This window comes from Arthrobotrys flagrans (assembly GCF_004000055.1).
Source record: "Arthrobotrys flagrans strain CBS H-5679 chromosome Unknown unitig_3, whole genome shotgun sequence".
Taxonomy (NCBI): Eukaryota; Fungi; Ascomycota; class Orbiliomycetes; order Orbiliales; family Orbiliaceae; genus Arthrobotrys; species Arthrobotrys flagrans.
The window spans coordinates 3802853-3825537 of NW_027137547.1; the positions used below are offsets into that span (position 1 = coordinate 3802853).

Consider the following 22685-nt stretch of genomic DNA (forward strand, 5'->3'; position numbering starts at 1 on the left):
CGATAACATGGACCCTACGGAGAAACCCCATTCAAATATCCATATGTCTCGGTGGACTTATCGGTATCCTTTGCTAACAGATTTACTTGTTGTATACTAAGATATACTAACGGTATAACATTCGCATTACATTGGCCATGCAATTGGACTAACTTCGAAAGGAGCATCCAAATTCTAACACCTTTGTAACCTCGTACAACCCGGCTAGATCACTGAACGTAAGCAGCCAAGACCGGATATATACCAAGTGAGATATCCATATCCATTCCTGGCCAGCGATCGAGTATCGGCGGATGTCTGGTTCCTGCAGATGGCTTGTTTCAGGATTCCAGATTCATGTCCAAGCAACTCTCACAAGTAGTCTGCGGGAGATACTACGTAACTGTTTGCCAGCTGGGTCTTGAAACGAGCCAATTCCTAGCTATGCCAGGACAGAACTGCACCAATATCGTCACGGCTGCTGTTCTCATAGTCCCTCAATTAGGTAGCTCTCTTTCTTAGTACCATTCGCCTGCGTGCTATTGTTGGAGGGCCATCAGCTGCCTGCCGTGCCAGAGAGAGCTTAGTTTGGGCCGTACTTACATGCTGTGCGTCCCTTTAAGGCTTTCCTTTCCCACCTTATTTTTATATTACCATGGATTCTCCCGCAGGAGCTGCTCCTCAACTTCACCTCGCTTCTTCATCATCGGGCTCCGCTGTCGGATATCCACTGACGTCTTCTCTCCGTCAGAAGTCGCGGCCAAAGCGGGGATTGCAGGCGGTGAATGGTACTGAGGTAGTTGGTGGGACTGAGCGCTGGATCGGACGACCAAATTGCCGTGGGAGTTCCTAGCTAAGCGGGCGGGTACCTGAGTTGCTCCAACTGAACTGCGAACGATTCCCACACAGCCCACCATTTGTCCCTTATCACCTACCACCCCCTCAGACGACTTCTCCATCCTTCAACAACCTCCCAGGAGGACAACTGCAGCCATGGCCGGACTTCACCAAGCTCCTATGATCAGCTGTCCCTTGAAGACTACACAGGAAATCGACTGGGTCACCCCTCTTAAGAACTACATCCGAGTAACTTATGGCGACCCCGAAAAGTACAACGAAGAATGTGCGACACTCAACCGCCTACGTCAGGACATGCGAGGTGCAGGAAAAGATTCAGCTGCCGGACGAGATCTTTTATACCGCTACTACGGCCAGCTAGAACTACTAGATTTACGGTTTCCGGTCGACGAGAACCATATTAAAATCTCATTTACATGGTATGATACTCCGTACCTTTGGCGCTTATACGGATGGCCTGATATAGACAACGGATCGAGAAAGCTTATAACAAAACACTGACACTCGGATCAGGTACGACGCATTCACACACAAACAAATCTCCCAGTACTCTCTCGCATACGAAAAGGCCTCTATAATCTTCAACATCTCTGCCGTCCTATCCTGTCATGCCGCCAACCAAAATCGCTCGGAAGATGCAGGGCTTAAAACTGCTTATCATTCGTTCCAGGCATCGGCCGGGATGTTCACCTACATCAACGAGAACTTCCTACACGCCCCATCGTCCGATTTAAGTAGAGATACAGTCAAAACTCTCATCAATATCATGCTTGCTCAAGCGCAGGAAGTGTTTTTGGAGAAACAGATCGGTGACGGGAAGAAGCCAGGTATGCTAGCTAAGCTAGCGGCCCAAGCAGGATTCCTATACTCCCAGGCTGCTGAAGGGTGTTCAGAAAATACCGCAAAGGATATATTTGCGAAGATTTGGTTGGGCGTAGTCCAGGTATGATTGGAAAGTTCGCCAAAGGCTTTTATTCTTAAGGTGCTGACGCGTTTTGTAAGGCGAAAATGAACTTTCTGGGATCCATCGCTCAGTATTATCAGGCTCTACATGAAAACACCACCAATCAATTCGGCATTGGGCTTGCTAGGATGGGCGTCGCAGAACGTCTCGCACGAGATGCTGTCAAGAATGCTGGCGCAGTACCGTCATCTGTTCCATCTAATTCCAATCTGGTTGCCGAAACTGGCGCGACGCTTGCCGATATGATGAAGCGACATCTCAGTCTGGTTCAGGAGAAAAGGGCAGAATTCCAAAAGGATAACGATTATATCTATCACCATACAATACCCAGCGAGACCTCACTAGCGGCTATCTCCAAGCTCCCAGCTTCAAAAGCGATACCGGTGCAGGAATTGTATGCTGGACAAGATATCCAACGTATTATAGGCCCAGATATATTTTCAAAGATTGTACCAATGTCTGTGACAGAGTCAGCTTCGTTGTATGATGAGGAAAAGGCCAAACTTATCCGCGCTGAGACTGAAAAATGCGATATTGCCAACTCAGAACTAGCAGCCGCTTTAGACTACCTAAAGCTCCCTGGAAGCTTGAAAATGTTGAAGGGCGGATTCGAGGAAAACTTCGAGGTGGATCCTGAGTTCAGAGCTTGGGCGGATGAAATTGCCGCAGAGCCTCTTCTTGTCAACGTCTTTGACGAGCTCAAGGACGACAAATTGCGAATAGAGGAGGTTTTGATGCAGTGTGCGAAGGCATTAGACACTGAAGAAGCTATTTGTGAAAAGATGAGATCGAAGTATATGGACGATTGGGTCCAGCAACCATCTCTAGTTCTGACACAGACTCTACGGGAAGATATCAAGAACCTCTCGAACGCAATCGATGCCGCTAGCGAAAGTGATGCAGCTCTGTTGAATCAGTATACACAGTATGCAGATGACATTGAGGATCTGAGGGTCGCCAGCGAAAAAGAGGAAGTGGACGTCCTATTCCAGAAAGCATTGGTCAAGAACGGATATCGGCTTGATAAACGGAGTACTCCGGCACAAGAAGGGAGCTTGCTAGACGTTGATGATTCAGGCGAAATCAGCGTCATGGCACAGATTGAGAGAGTCGAAGAATTACTCAAAAAGCTGAACCTGATTAAACGAGAACGTATGCAGGTTTTGAAAGATCTTAAGGAAAAGGTATGGTCTTTAATGTTTAACACAATTACAGATAGTTGGACTAACAGATTATAGGTCCATAATGACGATATCAACCATGTTCTCATTCTCAACAAAAAGGCAATGGGCAATATTGAAGGACAATTATTTGCTTCGGAGCTCGAGAAATTCAGGCCACACCAGAATCGTTTGCTGCAGGCCACCCATAAACAGCAATCTTTGATGAAAGACTTGACCGCAGCATACGGTGAACTACTTCAAGATAAGCGTGTTCGTGCCGAGCAATCAAGATACGAAAAGTTAGCAAAGAACAAAGCCGCCGTGGTGTCGGCTTTCAAGAAAGTATACAGGGCATTTTTGGATATTCAGTCCGGGCTAGACAAGGCCAAGAGTTTCTACGGTGAGATGAAAGATACAGTCGACAGTCTCGATAAGAATGTGGATGTCTTCGTCAACAACCGAAGGCAGGAAGGTGCAAATCTGCTCGCAAAGATCGAGAAAGAGAAAGGTGCTAGTGCAACTGCTGAGAGGGAACAGCAGAGAATCCGTGAGTTGATGGAAAAGATGTCTGTGGGGGATCAGGGAAAGCATTCGCCTTCGCCGATATCCGTCGGACAGCACCCGGTTGCATCGCCCCCTCAAACCCCGCGGTATGGAGGGTTTCCACCGATACAACCTCAACCCCAGCCGCAGACTGTGTATGGCCAGCAGTTCTCGCCCGTTGGCCAGCCGCAACAGTATCCTATGATGCAACAGCAGCCGCAACAGCAGTATGCAAACGGACAGTATGTAAGAAGGGGTTCAACTGCGCAAAATTATCCACCATACAATCAGTATCAACCTCAACAGCAGCCATATAATCCTGGTGCATACGTCCCACCACCGCCACCCGGACCGCCACCGATGAACCGGCAGCAGAGTTTCCCACAACAATACCCTCCTCAAGGATACCCGCAGCAACCGCCACCGCAGCAGCAACAACCTCCCCCAGGTCAAAGGCAACCAGGACAACAAGACCCATGGTCAGGTCTTCAATCTTGGAGATAAGCGTGCCCGATATTATCATACCCTCCCCTTCTCTCTCTCTCTCTCTCTCTTCGTACAGGCATCTACTTTTCCTTTGTTCATTCCTTCCCCTTTGGTAAACAAAAATGAGCTTGATTTTTTTATTGGTAGCCCTGTAACGGCCTTTGAGTTAAGTACCACGATATCCCACCTTTGTATCACACTTTAGGAATTCATTAGCAGTTCCCCCCTCCCTCTTGATTTAGTGATCCCATTTTAGGCGATGGTAATTGTTATACAAGCATAGTTTTGTAATCAGTGGTAGTGCTCCTGTATATTTACCAAAATTTTATCGGGTACATTCAAAATGTTCACTCAACTTGATACCGATGATATTGCCCGCATTAATAATGGAGTTAAACGAGCCGCCGACGATGCACTAAATTTTAGGCTTTGTATCAATTTTTAGTTTCTATATGAGGTCCATTTTACACTAGGGTCTAGTCTCGCGATTGGATTGCAGTTTCCTTTTTCTATTTCATGATCATGAAAATGTTTTAAACTTATAATTCTCCATAAACATCCCTATATGCCAAAGTTAGCACCGAAGCTACTCGATATATGTAGAAGGATTAATCCAAGATCAAATACTTACGTCCTCCTCACCAACAACATCTCCTTCCTAACCGTCTCCAAAACCCCCAAATCAATCTCCCCGACACAAATATCCTCCTCTCCACCTGCATCTTCCCCGGGATCCTCTGCATTCTCGGTATCAACTCCCTTACACTCACCCAAAACCTTCCCCCAAGGATCTACGATAATAGAATGTCCGTACGATTTCCGCTTCGAATTGCTAACGCCGACTAATGCTGGTGCGATAACATATGATTGCGTTTCTATTGCTCGAGCGCGGAGGAGGGTATGCCAATGGCCCGCGTTACCGGTGGGGAGGGTAAATGCTGAGGGATATGAGATGATTTGGGCGCCTAGGCGGCGGTGCTGGAGGGAGATTTCTGGGAATCGGAGCTGTTATATATTGGTGGTGAGGATGAGTACACCCCAGTGGATAAGAAATGTAATTTGGCGGAATTAAAACTTACATCGTAACATATCAACATACCGAGTTTTCCAATTGGAGTGTCAAATGGCGGCGTAATAGATTTACCAGGCTCCACACTCCTAAGAGACATGTCCAATGAGCATGCAAGTATACCATAGCTTTACGAACCTCTATCTATGACGAACTTCTCGTCGATGCATCAACTATTATAACTTACCGACTCTCCGTCAAAACAACCCCACTCCCTAACTCCACATCAAACATATGTAACTTCTGATACCTCTGTCTAACAACCCCCTCCTCATCAATATAAATACACGTATTCTTCACCTTCTCCCCGCCAGCAGCAGGTTCATGAACTCCAACACATATGGGGAGTTTATGTTGTTTCGCAGACTCCTGAAGTCCTAAGACGAATTTGCTAGTTTCAATCGGTTTAACAAGTTTTAGAGATTCGGAGGCCGAGATAGGGATGTAGTCTGAAGCTTCGGGGAGGAATAGGATTTTGGCGCCGGCAGCGACGGTTTTGGTGACGATGTTGCGGCAGGTTTCGAGGTTGCGGGTTAGAGAGGCGACGGCGCGGAATTGGCCGGCTGCCTAGGGGTGAAGTGTAAGTCAGAGTTATTTCTCTTTTGCTAGATCTAGATATTCAAGTTGAATATATATAATCTAATTTTGAACAGAAGCTATAAATTCATGAAGTTGGGTCTGGAGACGCCAACCGTGTTGATATTGTTGCATTTGAAACTCAAGGGAAAGGCCGAAGGCCGAGGTATGATACTGGGAAGCTTTGGATGGGAGCATAGGCCTACGGCTAAAGGCATGATTGAAACTCGAGATCTTGTTCGTGAAACTCCAATGCTTGGTTCTAGTTTCGTTAAACGGCTTTATATCAATGGTCAGTTCGAAGTTTCGTCTTGGAAACCTTCAGGTAGGATGTGTTGAAGCAGGATATTTTGGTATTGGATAATGACTGGGAGGGTCTCGTAGCAAGAAACAGTTCCGCAGTTTGCCAGTGTGGAAAGAAGCTTAAACTTAACCTAGACAGGTATTCCGTAATCTAGTTTGGGTGTGACTAGCACTTTGTGTGCTGGGATATGAGATCGTGCATGCACATGCACAGTTCAGGTGGCATACTTCGAAGTTGGTCTCGAGGCTAAATTCGAGGGTCTTAGACCAGATCTATAGACAGCATTCCCCAGTGCACGGTTTGTTACATTGATCATTACAGGTGACATAGGGCCTGATACCTCCAATTAAATTCGGCAAATTTAATTGTATTTAAAACTAACTAATACTTAGGCTATCTGAATTTGGATACATGTACAATTTAGATTTCAAATATTATATATTACAAATCGTTTGTATACCAGTAAGCATTAATTACTTAGATAAAATCATGAATTCATAGAAGTATTCCTCCATTTATCAATTAACAGATTTGGAGATTGAAACCAAGGCAATGCGTACGGTAGTATAGAACCTAGTATAGTATTGATCGGCTCTGGATCTAGCAGATACATCTACATCGCTGTATATACCATGAAAATAGTAGTTAGACGAATAATTTCCTTCGCAGGCATCTCACAGTGCATTTTGGTCTTCTAACTTTTGATAACATAGCCCTCCCTGGCTGCCTAACTAGCTTTAGGGATTGCCTTCTCCTCACTCACTATTCTTGTGATTGCCTTGGTGAATGGCTGGTGGCGGAGGATTCTCTGGTAGTGACTTTGCCGCACGTCTTATAAATGGCGGCGAAGGACTTTTTCGTCCTTGGGATGTGCCTCGAACCCCGTCATTAAACATAGGGCTGGTAGTAGCAATTTGACGGATCCTTTGCCTTGTGATTCCAAGGTCTCGGCGGTGTCAAAAGCCATTTTAAGGCCCATGTTATGGACTCTAGATGCAAGGCTCTTGATCTGAAGGGGATCAAGGACCTTTTTGATGTCCGAAGGCTTGAGGCAAGATCCGCATGTGTCAAGCGGATCTTGGAGGAGGACACTTCTTTGGGGGTCTCTGAGCCTCGCCACAAAATCGGCGCGGGTAACGCTAGGGCCGGAACCTGCCCCCCAGTCCGGACATACGACAAAAATTCGTAGAGCTATGAAAAGGGACCAAAAATTAGTGCCAATCCTGATATTTCATTTGAGTGCATATGCTTCTTTGGTGTTTGGGATTTTCATACATTATATATAATCTCTCTTTTCACGGCCGCGTAGGCCCCTTCTCTAGCCGTTTTCTAGGACACTTACGACCCAAGAGGTTATTCTCGTAGTTGCAAATTTCGTTTTCGATTATATGAGTGGAAACATGCAATGGCCAGAATGAAGTCGGTTGATGAAGATGCTGGCTTCATGTTGAAGCTCGACCCGGATTTCGATTCCAAACAGGAGGTTGATAAAGGGAGCTGGGATGTTTTTATCACCCAAGATCGGAACCCTTATGATCAAGGTCATTTCTCCTGCCCTATTCTTCTTTCAGTAAGTCGCTACATCGAGTTTGAGCAGACTATAGACAATATCGACTTCACAATCACCATCAGTACCGGCCACCAACTTTGTGGCCACCCTTGCCAAACCAAATAGGAGTGGCCGGTTTCTTCCCCGTCCTTCTAGGTAGCTCGGATGGAGGCTAGGACGGGAGGACGGATTGCCCGACGGTATAATCGGCTTGGATATAATCGGCTTGGACCTAGAGAATATTTTCCGAGAAGAAATAAAGTATAAGTCATATATTCCGGAGCGCTGGGTGCGTGCGTGCAGGTAGGTAGGTAAGTACTAGGCGAATCGATATGTAGGTAGCTAGGTACTTACTTAAATAGGTTGGTAGAAAGGTCTAGCATTTAGGTAGGTAGGAGGTAAGAAGGTAGGTAGGAAGATAAATACATGTTTAGGTAGGGTGGGGATGAGAATTTATATACTGAGACTAGGAGATAAATATACATAAATAAAGACCGTTAAGCTTAGTGATCCTTTGACGGCTCCAACGCTTATTATTCAATACAGTAGCTATATGGACACCGCTCCAGTTGCTAGGGTGTAAATAAAGTGGGACTTAGGGACTGTTAATTTTATATTCAAACCAGGGCAGACAGAGCTAGGTAATCCTGTGCGGCTGCAACATTCATACCTTTATAGTTCGAGAATCGACCCATAGCAATTAACCTACTTAAGTATATAAATTCCCCTGAGCCTACGCTCTGCTCATGGCATTGAAACTTGCGTCTAAAATGTTTAAAACTTTACGTACTTTTCTGTAGACCAAGGTATCTTTGGTATACCCCGCGGGAATTTAGCAGCTAGCAGCCTTGTTTCTGCGTTGTAAATGTTGCGGAATTTGGCCTCGTTCGAAAAAAAAGCAAAACGTCTATTAAGAAGCCGCAGCTGCTGGATACATTTACAGAAATGGATTCATAAATTTATGGTTTATGATATAATCAATTTATTACGGTAGGATGGAGATGACTTCACGGTTTCACTGATGTTGAAAGGCTCTTTAACCCTGCGGAAGAGAATAATTCAAAACTGTGCTCGAGGTCTTGGTATTATAAGCTTCGGTTCCAAGAAAAACCAAGTAACAGTCCCCGCATATTCCACCCTATTTCTGAACGAAACTCAAACTTCCTCTTCAACTTTCGGGTTTAATTAGCATTGACATAATAGAAATCTAGCAATATCAAAGTATATTGATAGTGAAGCCGGCCTCGCACGGCTTTATTTATTACATTTACCACAGTCATAGCAAGTGCGAATTCAAACATCGAAGTGTGGGCATTGTGTGCCTATGAATCCATCCAGCCTCAGGATTTCAAATCCATAGCTTTAGACCCTGCTCCAAACTATATATATCCCACATCCGGTACCCGGGGCACTTGTGCGCCCAAGGGAACAGTTTGATCAGCCAACTAGTAGGTAGTTAGGCTGTCAAGAGCTCCAAACCATGTCCCTGTTCAACGCTGTCTGCACCTCAGCCGCAGTGGAAAAAGCTAAGAGTCCAACTCCACAAGCCGAAAAACGACAGACAGACACCCTAGTAGAAACCTTCCACCTCAGGCCGATGGAGGGAAAAAGGTTTGAAAAAAGAGGCTTAAAACTGAACCACTAATATGCTTAAATATCGTAGGATTAGAACAAGCACGGGGGCGGGTGTTTCTCCCCCCTAAAATCTTCTCAAACTCTTTTTTCCTGTTCGCACCGAGATTGGCAAAAAGATCCCGACTGCTAATCGACATCGACGGCTTAACTAACGAAGTCGATATCTGTGCCAGAACTAAAATATATCTTGCAACTCGGATTTAAGGCGCCAAGGAAGCTAAAGATATGTGCAGGAGAAAGACATTGTTTACTGCGGCATTAGGTCTCCCATTCGTTGTCGCTGACCTCGCCCGTTTCGATATTCAACATCCTCGAACGCAGAATTCAAATTCGAATCCGATTCCGACACGGACGCTGAGTAGCGCGAGATCGGAATCACCAATTCATAGATATAATGCATATGCATCCCGAATCACTGCTCCACCTGCGATAAATCCGCAGAAATTATTTGGTAGACAGGCAGTACAGACTTCTGATGATAGGTTTTGCGCATTTGCGAATGGGGATGGAGGTAGGATATATAACCTAATTTCATTGTTTTCTTTAAAGCTTTGAAGCATGAAGCTCTGATCTCGATTAATCAAGACGCAGTGCCAGGGCTAACCAGATCTACTATTCTCGAAGTCTAGCCTCTCCAATCTACTGTCCCGAAGATTACAGCTGCATATATCTCGGCCCTTTCTCCACCGCCTGGGGCTGCTGCAATCCTCGGGGTTGCGTAAACGCCCCAAGAACATGTTTCGAAGAGAATGACGCCAATAACTACTGTATCCCGAATGGAGCTATATCAATCGATTGTAATTCGATATTTACTTCATATCTGATTTGGTATGCCCAATTGTTTTCCCTTCATAACTAATTGAAAATAGACCAAACAGATTATTAATGCCTGTATTTTTATGACCTCCCAGCACTGGAAATAAACCAAAATGCGCAACATACATCGTCAAAACCAATACCCTAGACCCACAAGACACCGGCGGCCCCCAATCCTGGTCCTGCGCAGCATCCGCAACCCAAATATTCGTCTTCGTGACCCCAATAGTCAACATCGACGCTCAAATAACATACACCGATATTAGTACAGGCACCCCCACCTCCACAAATTCACCAAACTCCAAAAACGACAACGATAACAAAGATGATAACAAAGATAATAAAAAAGGCCAACTGGACATCGGCGCCATAATAGGGATCATAGTAGCCGCCCTCGGCGTCCTAGCAACCATAATGGTCGGCCTCTTCCCCCGCCAAATGACGCGCTGTCTAACCTGTGGTCTTCGCCCCAAAAAGGACCAAACAAACGATGAAATTAGAAAGAATTTTTGGTTATATATTAGCGGTAGAGGCGCAGTGTCTACATCGCAATTACATATTCATTATCACAATACGCCAGTAGATCAGCGGCCGTTGGCACAGGCGGGGACACCGATTGGGCTATCGCCAATAACGAGTCCGGGAGGACATCATCAGGGGTATTGGCCGCAACAACAGCAGGCTCAGTGGGGAAATACGGGACAATATACGGGGCATACTGGGTATGAACAGCATCCTCCGCCTGCGTATCAGCAAGGGTATGGACATGGTGTTGGTGGGGAGTATATTTCTCCTGGACAGTATGCTGCCCCGCAGAGGTATGAGGCGTATGAGCAGCAGCAGCCGTTTTTAGAGATTGAGGATACAGGAAAAAAGAAGTAGTTATTGGAAATAAGTGAGAGGCTGGGTTATGAAAACGGATATATAATGAGTTTTTGTATAAGTCTGTGGTCATGATGATATCATGGAGTATGGAGTTAATTTTGTGCTAGATAGCGAGTACTTGGGAAGATTGTATCTATATTGTGATAGCAGTGTATGCAAGCTGCTTTTTGTACGGCTTCATATTATGCTTCCCGGGTTCACAACGTTCATTTGGGACCAGTTCAAGACAATATAATCGTTCAGGGTGCCATTTCGACACCTTAAGCCTTCGTGCAGAACTTTTCTTCAAATAATTCCATGCTGGAAACAAAAAAATCCTTAAAACGCTATATAATACACTGAATGATAATCCCTCCTTCATCACTGACACCCCAGTCGAACATCACTTTTAACTAACCCTCCAATCCATAGATACAACAACCGTTCTTGACCTCTTATGTATTCGCCGCTTATAACCCCAACCCCGCCTTCAAAACTAGCTGATTAAACAAAGACAGGTCAACAAGAAATAAAACAATCCTAACGGGAATACTGCCAGCGCAACCCGATTCCTTACCACTCCGCTGCCACCTAGGATGCTTACACCCGCTGCCAGACTCCATAGAAAGAAAAAGGCGTAGAGCGGGACTCTTATTATGGGGTGTAGCTTTACGGCCGAGAGTAGGGCGGCACCGACGAGTGGGAAGAGGGTGTAGCCGATTACACAAATGGATTGGAAGAAGGAGCTGTTTAGGGAAGTTAGATTAACAGTGTATCTGGAAAAATTAGCTAGAGGTTTGCTGGGAGATGCGTACATATTTCCGCCGAGCAGACGGATTTGCAGTGTAACGATAGCCTCCCCGATCCAAACGATTGCAAAGACACCAGAGAAGACGTTGGTCGTTTGTTCATTTGAAGCGGCGATGGATAGTAACAGCGAAAGAAGAAGCGAGGAGAGTAATGGTCCCCTATATTTGTATCAACCGTTAGTCAACCTTTGGCCAACCTATTTGTCCCGAAAGCCGCCTTTTATCCAGCAGTAGCTGGAACAGATGTCGGATCTATAAAAGTCATACCATAAATCCCAATCCCGGATTTCATCGGCCTGGCTGCTATTCAACACCGTATCCGCATCTGGCCACTTCTTCCACGTGAACTTTGGCCAAAGAACCTGTTTCATCTTTTCCCATATCGCCGTAAGATCGCGAGATAGGGTATCCCAAACCGACTCATCGATTGTATCTACTGGTGCGCGACGGTCTTCGCCGGGGACGGCATTTGTGACGTTACGCGCAGCTGCGGTGAGGGGTTGTCGGTCAGAGGCTTCATTCTCAAGAGGGTCGTCAAGGTCGTTAATATCCACTAGAGGGCATAGGTTAGTATCTATGTCCTGTGTTTCCTTAGGTGAGGGGTATGGGAGCATACAGTCATCTGGGTCGATGAGGTCGGGGTCTGCACGGGGACCCAAGTAATCGTCGTACGGGTTCTGGTTGGCGGAAGAGCTTGTCGCCATGGTTGTAGTTTGTGAATACAGACTCGTAAAGGACGGGCGATTGAGATTCTGGCCTTTCGGAGGAGCAGACAGTGAAGTCGAAGGCTGGTTATAAGATCATGGCGGGTTTCGAGGTGGGTTGATGTTGAATGATGCTGAAGAGGGATACGTAACCCGTTTGGCGACCGGGATTAGCTTGGTAGCACAGACAGACACAGACGACGAAGCGGCCGCCATTGGCTGTAACTTATTCAGCTTCGCAACTTCAACTTCGGATCTCAACGGCTTGGACGCTGCAACTGACCGACGCGTTCTATTATAAATAACATCACCACGGGGAATAATTGGAATTGAAGACGTGGGAATAGAATATATTATTGCAGATACAATGGACGCCGTCGAAGATATCAGCTGGTGGAACGCCTTCCCCATATCTCCCGGATATCTCCCCAAATTCCTCCTATTCGTACGGCATACTCCAGACGGCCCCTATTGCTTATGAATAAGCCTTCGTGAACTAACATCGTTCCAACAGGTCTCCGTCGTATCTGTTGCCAATTCGATGCAATGCTATGCGACTCTTAAATTCACTAAACGCGTCTACTCCGGCAAACCCTTCGAAGTCAACGGCCTCTCCTCGCGTACATTCGGAACATGGACTATGCTTGCTGCTCTAGTTCGATTCTATGCTGCCTATAACATCTCTAATGGTGCCGTTTATGATATTTGCATTGGTACTTTTGTCCTGGCTGGGTGGCATTTCGTTAGCGAGTGGTTGTGGTTTGGGACTGCTAGGTATGCTGCTATCTTTTCTCGTGATGCTAGATTTGATATGCTTGCTAATGTGTCTATCTTAGTCTCGGCGAGGGCCTCACCGGCCCGTTGATTGCTGCTTCGACCGGGCTTACTTGGATGTTGTGGCAGAGAGATTATTATTTGACGTTGCCTGCACAGTAGAGGGACATTGAACCGACGTAGATACGAATTATCTGGGTAAGAGATAACTGCGCTCGCGCCTGTCTAAAAAGGTTGTAGATCACGAAGATACTCAAGTATTTAGCTAGAGCACTAGTGTAAGATGCATAAATTGTAATGAAGAACCAGAGTTTGCTCCCATATCGTAACTTAAGATCGTATGAACCACGCTCAGCTGTGGGTATCGATTATCATGCCCGCGCAGCCTGTTCCCTCTTCTTCAGCACACCTGCCATCTCATCATTCAGCACCTCCAATTGCTGTCTGATATCCAGATTCAATGGCTCATACTCGAAATCCAAGAGTCCCTGCAGGGTCACGATGTTAAACGCCAACGACTTGTAGCTATAAGCCAGTTGCCTATCCATTGTTGATTGCATTCTAAAGTTGCTTGTGGCTTGCACCTAATCGATCATATTAGCCTCTTCTCCCATTTGGATCGCCGTGTTCGATAACTTACCTCCGGCATTCGTCTCAAGTATAGTAGCGCAACAGCCATATTTATCAGATAAACTGTCCTCCGCTCTCCTTCCTTCTCCCCGTCTACTAGTTTCTTCCACAGAATCGCAGCACCCTCATAGTCATCCGTCGCCATCAGCCTCAACCCTTCGACCACGGTATCCACATCCTCCCCATCACTAGCTCCATTCGCCGAATAACACTTCCTAGCTGTATCAAGTTGTCCGAGCTGCATGTATAATACTGCTTCACGAAGCCTAAACCCAATATCACCATCCAGTTCATCTTTCTCCTCCATTAAACTCTTTAAATGCCGTTCAGCGCCATCAAGATCGGATATCTCGATCAACGCTGCCGCCACACGTAGTCCAAGATCTAGAAGCCTGTTACGCCATAATTTGAATTCTTTGGGTGAATGTCGATGCTTGATAGCCTCGCTTCTTGCTTCCTTTGCCAACATGTAGAAATGCTCGAGACACCTTCGCCAATCATTAAACCCTAGAGCTTGTAGCCTTATAGCTAGAACTCTAAGATCCCAGGGAACAGCGTGTACAAAGGCGGAGTTGCGGTAGAAGTTCGACGTTAAATCGCCGAAGACTTTGATTTCCTGGGCAGCGAAGGCGGTAGTTTGCGCGGAGATTAGAGAGAAGCAGATGAGCCGAATGGTCCAAAGAGGGAAGATATTGTGGGCATCCGTGGCTGCAGTAGATGTGAGGGCGGTGGAGCAGTGGGTTGCTAGGGTGTGTAAATGGGAAGATAGTGGGATGAGGGATAGCTGGTTACGTTCCTAGATATTGAAATAACTGTTGGCATATTTTTGATCATACCTATGGAATACTTGGGTGAGAATTGGGGTGGATGGAGGTAGAAAGTCGGGTGTACTGACAACATTTGGAAGGTGCCGAAATATAAGAGGATCAAGGAGGTAGGCATAGTCTCGAGGGGGCTCGGCAGCTGTGAGGCCACTGATGGTATGGACTGACGTCGCTGATGCCGGCGAAGATACCCCCTCCGGTGCTGTCGCAAATGTATTCACGGACATAGTTGTGGATACTGAAGCAGAGACATCCTGTACCGGCTTCCCTTCGGCGGGAGGGGATGTTGGTAGCTCAAAGCTGGCATCATGGTATATTGGATCAGCGTGGTTCGACACGCATATGTCGCGATAGGCCTTATGAGGCAAATAATCATGACGATAGCCTGAATGAGCTTACTTGAGATCTAGCGGGCCTGTGAAGTCAAGATGTTAGCCCAAGATTAGGCTAGATATGGATAGAAACATCGGGTTGGAGATGTTGATACCGGTTGTCATCCGCCTCGGGGCGCCTTGTGCTCGCATGTCGGCAGAGTTCCTCTTCGAATGTCTTCTCACGGGAGTGTTCTGCCCCTCACTTGACATATCTCGTTCTGCTGTCGTTATGGATTTGGATCAGGGCCTGAGGAGCCTAGGATCAAAGATATCGCAAGGTCGGTTCTAGTGGTAGGATAGAAGTTGGGTGTAGTGGAGATGCATTGGAAGACGTGTTGAAGTGTTGAGGTTGTGGTCATTTCTGTCGCGCTTCCTTCCATCTTGCCCTACATCATCTTCACCATCATCATCAGCAACCAACTAACCAACCAACTGAATACAATATGTCTTCCCACAAGGACCACCATCATCGTCACCGGTCTCGTTCGCGCTCTCCCATCCCCCGGCGTCATAGCGACGATTCATCTTCTCGTCGTCACAATCGTCATGACCGTCCTCGTCGCTCGCCATCGCCTAAGCAATCCGCTCCGGTCCTCCTACCTTCCAATTCCAAACCTCTCGATACTCAGACCTCACTTCCAGTGTACTTCGCTCTCTTTGCCAAATATCTCGATATTCAAAAGTCTGTTGATGTAATGGACATTGACGAACGAGAGCTTCGTAGCCGATTCAAGCGATTCGTCGGACGATGGTAAGTTCCACTAAATTTCTTCTTTCTAATGTCTCTCTTTCCCAGAAAAGATTATTTTTCTTGCGAATAGTTGTTGGCTGTCCCTAAGATTTTCAATAGACTTAAGGCTAATTCACGGAGGAACATGGGAGAACTAGCGTCGAGTTGGTATGATAAGGACTATAAAGTCCAGATTGATAGCGACTCCGGATTACCAAGCTGGGAGGACTATTTGAAGTTCCAACAAGAACACAAGCCATCGACTCGAAGACGGCATTCGCGAGATAGAGATGGAGGAGACGATAGGAGGAGTAGGGATAAAGACAACGATAGACGAGAGAGTAATCGAGACAGGGACAGGGACAGAAGCCATCGCGATAAGGGCCGAGATCGTCATCGAGATAGGGACAGCGAAAGGGGTAGGGGTAGGAGTAGGGACCGAGATAGGGACGGACGTCGGAACAAAGAAAGTCGGATTGAGAAAAAGAGTGACGACAAGGACGCTGAGACCCGCGAACAGGCCGAATCCAGGATCCGGAATATGACGGACGAGGAACTCACTCGAGCTCTACAGAAAATTGATGGGGACCGTACGCCATCCGGGGCCGCCTCAGAAGACGTTGAGATGAAGGACGGAAACGAAAGTGACGATAGCGACATGATCGGGCCCGCTATACCCGAAAGTTTTGCGAAACCAAAAGCTAGCGCAAAACCGCCAACGACACAGGATCTTGAGCTACAAAGAGGTAGGGAACAAAAGCCGCAGGTGGTATCGATAGTTTAGAACACAATTGCTAACGTACAGCGAAATACAGAACTTGATGATGAAGAAGCAGACCTTCGTCGCGCCGACCTCCGCTACGAACGGAAAAAAGAGCGAAAACTCGAGAAGGAGCGCTTGGAGGAATTAGTACCTCGTGCGGAAGCCGGGTCCAGGGAACGACAGCTAGAGAAGAAACGGGAGACGGCAGCCGCAAATAAAGCCTTTGCAGATGCCAAAGGTGGAGATATGGAAGAAGTTGGCGATTCTGCGCTGATGGGAGGAGAGAAGAGCTTTCAGCAGCACAAGGCAGCACTAGAAAGAAAGAAGAACGAAAGGGAGTTGAGGAAGGAGGCCTTACTGAGAGCTCGGAAGGCAGAGAGGGAAGAGAGATTACAGGTGCACCGGGCAAAGGAAGAGCAAACCATGAAGATGTTAAGGGCACTGGCTGATAAGTTTCGTTAAGGACAATGCTCCGAAGAAGCCATGGCCCCGAAATGTAATGCGAATATAATACGCTAGAGAATGATATTATCATTAATTGTAGACATCCAAGTTGTTGAAGCGCTCTAGTCCGTTCCAAAGGAAGCGCCAAAGAAAATCCCAAACGCCCGCAACTTCTTGATAAAGGCCGTATGTTTAAGTATGGCAAAATACGACAAAGATATATACCCCCAAATCCTCGCTAGCAACTTGCTAATACGGTCGTATATCACGCAACCACTCTCCTGTCTACTGTCTACTCTTCCTCAACAAACGAGTTGGCCCAAGCTCCGAAATACGGAACTTCAAATCGATCCAGGGTATCAGCTAGAAGGAGATCATTAGCCATCGCTGATCTAGATGGGCAATAAATATAAACCGGGGCACTCGTACCATCACTATAAGCCCTTACGCTCAAATACACAACCACCGCCAAATCGATAAATAATAACAGCACCGAAAAGAAGTGAGACCACAAGAAAATAAGATGTAGTATAAACATCGCCGTGAATAGAAGTGCCGACTGCCAGGCATGGAAACTATTGTAGATTCGTTAGTTGATGCGCACGCGACAGCCATTATGTGGGGGTGTAGGTGCCGTACCGAACATAGTCGCTATTATGTTCCAGCACAAGTAGCAGTACGCCACCCGCCGGTGGGAGAAGGATATATGCCAGCGCTGCTTCGACGTCCATTCTAGAATGAGAAGAAAAATTCAGTATCCTATCTACCTCCAAACTAAAGTATAGTCAGCCGTATACCTCAACGGTAAGCTCGTCTCGAACTGATTCACAAACTCCCTTCCCCCTCGACTACCCCCAAACCCCGCTGAAGTTGAAGAGCCAACTCCATTTTCGGGTTGTATAACGTTCGAGGGACTGTACGATCTACTGTCCCCCCACGGATTACTCTGCGACTCGAGTCGCGGGGATGTGGAGAAGAAACCGTTGCTCCCTGGTGGCGGGGACCTCAGAGAGGAGCGTTGAGCTTCTGGGTCGGTGGACTGGTAAGGCGCCCAGTCGGACATGGTAATGAAGTATTGATCTTTGGGAGGGGGTTGATTGCGCACGGAGGTGGGGAGCGGGGTGAATGGGCGATGGAGATGTTTAGTCGGCCTATTTCTGGGGTTTACGAATGCAAACGAATGCCTGGTCGCAACATGTCATGGGTGCGTCAAGGAAGGATGGCCTGACTGGGGTCGGAAACAACACACTTTTTATAACATTTCTGTTCCACGATGTCGACGTCGCATCGATACCTGTCAAATTACATTTTTATATATACTAGGTAGGTAATTAAGTGCTTAGTATATTTGGGATTGGAATAACTAAAGTCGCCATAAGCCATTTACGCAAGAATATATATGCCGGACTACAACCGAAATTTCAAGGGCCCTTTAGTAGCTAGATTAAAATCATCTTCTCAAGTTTATCCATATTCGAGCTTATATGTACCGTCTCATATGCGTGCATCCGTATTCTCCCTTTTACATAACTAAGCTATAGGTTTTCTACTTCCTAGTCAGAGGCTGCCTATTGTCAAATACAAGATTTTACTCGCGCTCTATGGTTGTGGCAGCGGTGGCTCGCGACCTCCACTTTCAAGCCATATGCCGTTTAGATCTCTGAGAAACTCTGATGGTTGTTCCCCAGATGCATTAACGTTATTTTGTATACCTGGGCTAGAGGTGGAACCTGGATCTTTCCCTCTTGTATCCTTGGATACCTCGCGACGGGGATTTGTATCTCCGGACGCCCGTGACCCTGGCTACCGGAGAGTGCTGGGAAGTTCAAAGGTAGGTACTTTTGTTGCAATTCCCTAACCATCCCTCTTAATCCGTCAAGGCCGGTAGCACCTTCTGCGAGGTTAAGATCGTTAATATTTTTAGAGATTCGAGTATTAAACTCTTGGCCTTGACGTGACGCCAGTAGATCGAGAGGGCCGGATATACTATCTGCTTCGTTGGCCGCCCGTAGATTTTGGTAATCGGCATTCGTAGGACCGTTCGAATCACCCAACCGACGTACACGAAAGCCCTGGTTCCCTTCACTTAGCTGCACCTTTGTAGGTGCAATTTCGATTTCCTCCGTGTTTTGATCCTCTAGGTAAACGTCGGTCTCAGTCTCGGGCCTGACACCGGCTGCAGCTTCCTTTCGCCTCTTAACCCCGAGCCAACTTCGTCCGCCCATATTTTCTCGCCATTCGCTCTGCTAGCCCTGGCCCGTAGCGGGCGCCGTGGCGACCTCACGGACCACACCGTCGGAACTAGGGTCTATCGCCGGTCCTTGGAATCGCTCTCTAGTAGACCCGAAGAGTGTAACCGAGGCAGCCAGCTGCTCTGACGATTCATTCTCTGTAGATATCCCAAAATCTAAATCGCCAAACAACTCTAGCTCTTCATTATCCGGTATGAAGTTTTGTTCGGCATTTCCTTGTCCCCGGGCTAGATTAACTTGATCTGAGTCAAGTACCACCTCGTCAAGCTGGACAACTTCGCTCTCTTCTCCCATGGCATTTCGAGATATGCGAGCTGGAGGCGGCTTATAGTCAATATAGACTTTCTTTTCTAACTCATTACACTGAAACCTCCCTGGCAGAAACATGGCTGTACCTGCCTTCCCCTTGCTCTAGGGCCAAGCAACCCCCGTCATCAATTGTTTTAATTGCCTATTGAACCACTCTTCCAATTTTGGTCAATTGGCAAAATCTTGATCCGCAGGGACTTCAACTGCGTCGGGGTGGTTCTGAAAATACTCTTTTGCTATACCGCCGAGTGCTCTGATGGTACTTTCCCCAAATGACGCATAGAGAATAAGGCCATCGCAATACGTTGTAGAAGGACGCAGGAACGTACGAGGAGAAAATACGGACCCAGGCTTCATTAACGCCGGGTTTGGAGAATTGCAGCTTCAAAGTCGACACTGGCCAATGCATAGTCCTCCTCAGACGCTGATCCTGGTGGTATAATAATAAGCTTATAAGCCGTTAATCTTTTCGGAATACGTTCTCTTTCAAACCCAGCAGCTAGGTATGACATTCGCGGCAACTTCATATCGGTAAACCAACGAACAATCAATGCTTTACTATCCTCTCTGGAGTCCGGAGTGGTGTAGAAGGCCACGGCGTCCATCTGAGCGGTGTCTATCCAGTTTGCAGCTATAATAGCATTTACAGCTCAAAGGTTTCCATCGTTGGCTCGGGGTTGGGCGGTTGACCTGATGGGTTCAGGTTGTAGGATGCTGTAGCAATCGTAATTAGGAGACACTCGGTCGATGCGGTCGATGCGGGAGGTTTGACTTGAGAAACGCCCATAACCTGGCTGGGCGGGGGCGAAGCCGAAGCCGAAGGCTGAGACAGAAGTAGAGAAAATGGTTAAAGTGGTGATCGAGAAGAGAATCAGGTGTGTACATGGCAGTATTGACTGCGCCACAGGCCTATAGTCTATCGTATTGACAGCCTTAGGATCTCGTATTCATTCAAGCAAATAATAACATGAATAAAACGTGGTTTCTCCACGAAGGCTGATATAAAACGACCTCGCCCACCATGAGACCGGTTTCCCACGAGCTCACGAATGAGTCAAATATGGCCAACGAGTATAAAGCGCCGTTTTCATTAGTTCGGGGGCTACATGACGATGGAAACTATAAATGCAAAATCATTATTATTAGTGGAAGACCAAAAGCGTGTGAGCAAGGGATCTTCCACATTATCGAGCATATCTCCGCACATTAATTTAAAACATTAAATTTATAGACCAGTCCCTTGCCTTACACCTTCTTCTCAGGCTCTGGTCTCATGGGTACTTCAGACCCCGGCAACTCGGCAGGCTCTGCAGCGGGCTTACTCGGCCCAACCATTGGCGAGTCTCCTGGTAGCTCACTCGGAATCTGTGGTGTCGTCGCATCTAGTTCCTTGGGCTCATAAACGTCTCCCATATCATGGGGCTTCAGATTTGAACCGGAAGCCCCGGAGACCCTTTTTAACTTCTCCTTATTGTTACGTCTTCTGAGTAGTAGAAGTAGACCGGCGATCAACGCCAGGCCTGCGACACCTCCTACAACTCCACCGGCGATTGCACCGACGTTGGTGGATGAGTCATTCGGTGGCACAGGCGTCGAAGTCCCTGTGGAATTCGTAGGCGTTGAACCGCTGCTTGTGGATGAAGGGTTTCCGCTAGTGGTTGAAGACTGGTTACCTCCACTAGATGTGCTCGACGGTGGGTTTGTAGACGAAGAGTCTTCTGAACTTGTTGTACTAGAAGGCGGTTGGCTTGAAGACGATGAAGACGTGCTTGTAGAAGATTCGGCAGAGCTTGAGCTTGACGGTGTAGTCATATCTATCGATGTCAAAGACACTTTTGCGCTCTGGTTATCGACGCCACTTGGTTGAGTAAGCACTGTTGTTGCAGAATCCGACGCCCCGCATCCCCACTGTGTGAAACCCTGGTCGCTAATTGATTCGTATGAATTTCGGAAACATTCTTCAGAACTACAATTTTTTCCCCCCATTTGCGTTAGTGTCGAGAGCCTTTTAATAGGTATATATACAGATTGTCTTACCAAGTAAATGCCCAAGGGTTATTCTGTAAGCTGGCAATGTCGTCGTTATTACTATCGACGCAGGTTGTGTAAACTGCTAAATCTCCACCATCTTCTGTTGCTGAACATCCAACGGCTCCGTGTGCTTGATCCCATAGACAAACCGAATCCGAGGAACATACTGCAGGTGATGCTATATTTGATCATTCTTAGTAATTCATTCGAAGATTTTCAAGAGCATATACCCAGTAGGCTCCAGATGTTGCATAAAATGCGTTGGGCTCGCATAATTATAATTATGTGCAATCCTGAAGCACTGATACAATGCAATTCGCAGAGCATCTTAAGGAGCCTTCCTCGATCGGCTTGGTCCGATATTAGGAATCAATTCTTTAGCTTACCAACATCGCCTCCAATAAACCCACATACACTATCAGGGTACTCATCTCTCTTCTTCAACCTTTTTTCTACAAACGCCTGAACAAAATTGAATGGTGTTGGTCTGAGTATTTTTGTGCCAGCAGTTGAAGGGAATACCGCCGTTGCGGTTGGTATTTCGTTAGCCCATGGTCGTGGTCTCGCTTCGCATCCAGTAAGGGCCGCCGCAGCCAGGATTACTTGGAACGCCCACGTTCTCGGGCCATTTTGCAGGTAACGCATCATGGTTGTTGCAATTCGAAAATTCGGCGAGGTTGATATGATTGAATTTTCTTCTAGATTGAAAGTTTCGATTTAAGATACGAGAATCCAATTAGGTTATAAATCCATCCTAGAAAAGAGAAACAAAAAGGCTTCCAGATTGTCAAAATGTTAAATATGATAAGCACGGGAAACAGAACGTTGACAGAGATTTGGTTTATTAGGCTGCCACTGTGTCGAATGTGTTTCGAAGTATCGATACAACGGCGACCCCGGCTTTAGAAACGAATGTCGAAGGGGATACCCTGATATAATAGATCAAAGATACTGTAGCCTGGGTACCGTGTTTCTTATAAGGAATGCTGTTTAACTCAAAGAACTCTTGTTTTTTCTCGTGGCGAGAGAAGAAAAAAGGAGGGAGACAATGCATTACAATGTCGGGGTACCGGTTTTAAATTTAAAGCTTGTGGACATTCAAATCGAACAGGTGCGTATGCCATGGTCGAAGAGTTGCCTCCTTCGAGACCCCTGCTTGAGATCGACAACAGATTACGACAATGCAACGCGCGAGACCAGAAGAGGAGAGTTATCTACATGCGCATGCTTCAGCC

General features: G+C 46.7%; 12 protein-coding genes across 12 annotated transcripts; 4 read left to right on the plus strand and 8 right to left on the minus strand.

Annotated features, from left to right (window-relative positions):
- Positions 1–497: 497 nt before the first annotated feature.
- DFL_002478 (uncharacterized protein) lies at positions 498–896 on the minus strand (the record flags this gene model as incomplete). Its single annotated transcript, XM_067631270.1, has 3 exons — positions 498–518; positions 583–595; positions 715–896. 3 exons carry the CDS (start codon positions 894–896, stop codon positions 498–500), a joined length of 216 nt encoding a protein of 71 aa, XP_067493833.1.
- A 76-nt stretch (positions 897–972) lies between these two features.
- DFL_002479 (uncharacterized protein) lies at positions 973–4011 on the plus strand (the record flags this gene model as incomplete). The annotated part of the gene is made up of 4 exons (XM_067631271.1): positions 973–1256; positions 1351–1780; positions 1840–2985; positions 3040–4011. 4 exons carry the CDS (start codon positions 973–975, stop codon positions 4009–4011), a joined length of 2832 nt encoding a protein of 943 aa, XP_067493834.1.
- A 521-nt stretch (positions 4012–4532) lies between these two features.
- DFL_002480 (uncharacterized protein) lies at positions 4533–5856 on the minus strand (the record flags this gene model as incomplete). The annotated part of the gene is made up of 5 exons (XM_067631273.1): positions 4533–4554; positions 4625–4998; positions 5073–5151; positions 5250–5629; positions 5845–5856. 5 exons carry the CDS (start codon positions 5854–5856, stop codon positions 4533–4535), a joined length of 867 nt encoding a protein of 288 aa, XP_067493835.1.
- Positions 5857–9351: 3495 nt separating this feature from the next.
- Positions 9352–10824, plus strand: DFL_002481 (uncharacterized protein; the record flags this gene model as incomplete). Its single annotated transcript, XM_067631274.1, has 3 exons — positions 9352–9637; positions 9756–9954; positions 10038–10824. 3 exons carry the CDS (start codon positions 9352–9354, stop codon positions 10822–10824), a joined length of 1272 nt encoding a protein of 423 aa, XP_067493836.1.
- Positions 10825–11302: 478 nt separating this feature from the next.
- Positions 11303–12319, minus strand: DFL_002482 (uncharacterized protein; the record flags this gene model as incomplete). Its single annotated transcript, XM_067631275.1, has 4 exons — positions 11303–11552; positions 11622–11774; positions 11883–12168; positions 12232–12319. The coding sequence occupies 4 exons, from the start codon at positions 12317–12319 to the stop codon at positions 11303–11305; spliced, it is 777 nt and encodes a 258-aa protein (XP_067493837.1).
- A 367-nt stretch (positions 12320–12686) lies between these two features.
- Positions 12687–13255, plus strand: DFL_002483 (uncharacterized protein; the record flags this gene model as incomplete). The annotated part of the gene is made up of 3 exons (XM_067631276.1): positions 12687–12764; positions 12834–13093; positions 13156–13255. The coding sequence occupies 3 exons, from the start codon at positions 12687–12689 to the stop codon at positions 13253–13255; spliced, it is 438 nt and encodes a 145-aa protein (XP_067493838.1).
- A 209-nt stretch (positions 13256–13464) lies between these two features.
- Positions 13465–15446, minus strand: DFL_002484 (uncharacterized protein; the record flags this gene model as incomplete). Its single annotated transcript, XM_067631277.1, has 6 exons — positions 13465–13677; positions 13734–14519; positions 14619–14847; positions 14947–14962; positions 15035–15142; positions 15347–15446. 6 exons carry the CDS (start codon positions 15444–15446, stop codon positions 13465–13467), a joined length of 1452 nt encoding a protein of 483 aa, XP_067493839.1.
- A 21-nt stretch (positions 15447–15467) lies between these two features.
- DFL_002485 (uncharacterized protein) lies at positions 15468–16876 on the plus strand (the record flags this gene model as incomplete). Its single annotated transcript, XM_067631278.1, has 4 exons — positions 15468–15564; positions 15646–15672; positions 15810–16397; positions 16467–16876. The coding sequence occupies 4 exons, from the start codon at positions 15468–15470 to the stop codon at positions 16874–16876; spliced, it is 1122 nt and encodes a 373-aa protein (XP_067493840.1).
- A 274-nt stretch (positions 16877–17150) lies between these two features.
- DFL_002486 (uncharacterized protein) lies at positions 17151–17921 on the minus strand (the record flags this gene model as incomplete). The annotated part of the gene is made up of 4 exons (XM_067631279.1): positions 17151–17221; positions 17288–17433; positions 17498–17590; positions 17656–17921. 4 exons carry the CDS (start codon positions 17919–17921, stop codon positions 17151–17153), a joined length of 576 nt encoding a protein of 191 aa, XP_067493841.1.
- Positions 17922–18510: 589 nt separating this feature from the next.
- DFL_002487 (uncharacterized protein) lies at positions 18511–19083 on the minus strand (the record flags this gene model as incomplete). Its single annotated transcript, XM_067631280.1, has 1 exon — positions 18511–19083. The coding sequence occupies one exon, from the start codon at positions 19081–19083 to the stop codon at positions 18511–18513; it is 573 nt and encodes a 190-aa protein (XP_067493842.1).
- A 21-nt stretch (positions 19084–19104) lies between these two features.
- DFL_002488 (uncharacterized protein) lies at positions 19105–19497 on the minus strand (the record flags this gene model as incomplete). The annotated part of the gene is made up of 1 exon (XM_067631281.1): positions 19105–19497. The coding sequence occupies one exon, from the start codon at positions 19495–19497 to the stop codon at positions 19105–19107; it is 393 nt and encodes a 130-aa protein (XP_067493843.1).
- A 1167-nt stretch (positions 19498–20664) lies between these two features.
- On the minus strand, positions 20665–22098 carry DFL_002489 (uncharacterized protein; the record flags this gene model as incomplete). The annotated part of the gene is made up of 3 exons (XM_067631282.1): positions 20665–21385; positions 21457–21628; positions 21837–22098. The coding sequence occupies 3 exons, from the start codon at positions 22096–22098 to the stop codon at positions 20665–20667; spliced, it is 1155 nt and encodes a 384-aa protein (XP_067493844.1).
- Positions 22099–22685: the final 587 nt, after the last annotated feature.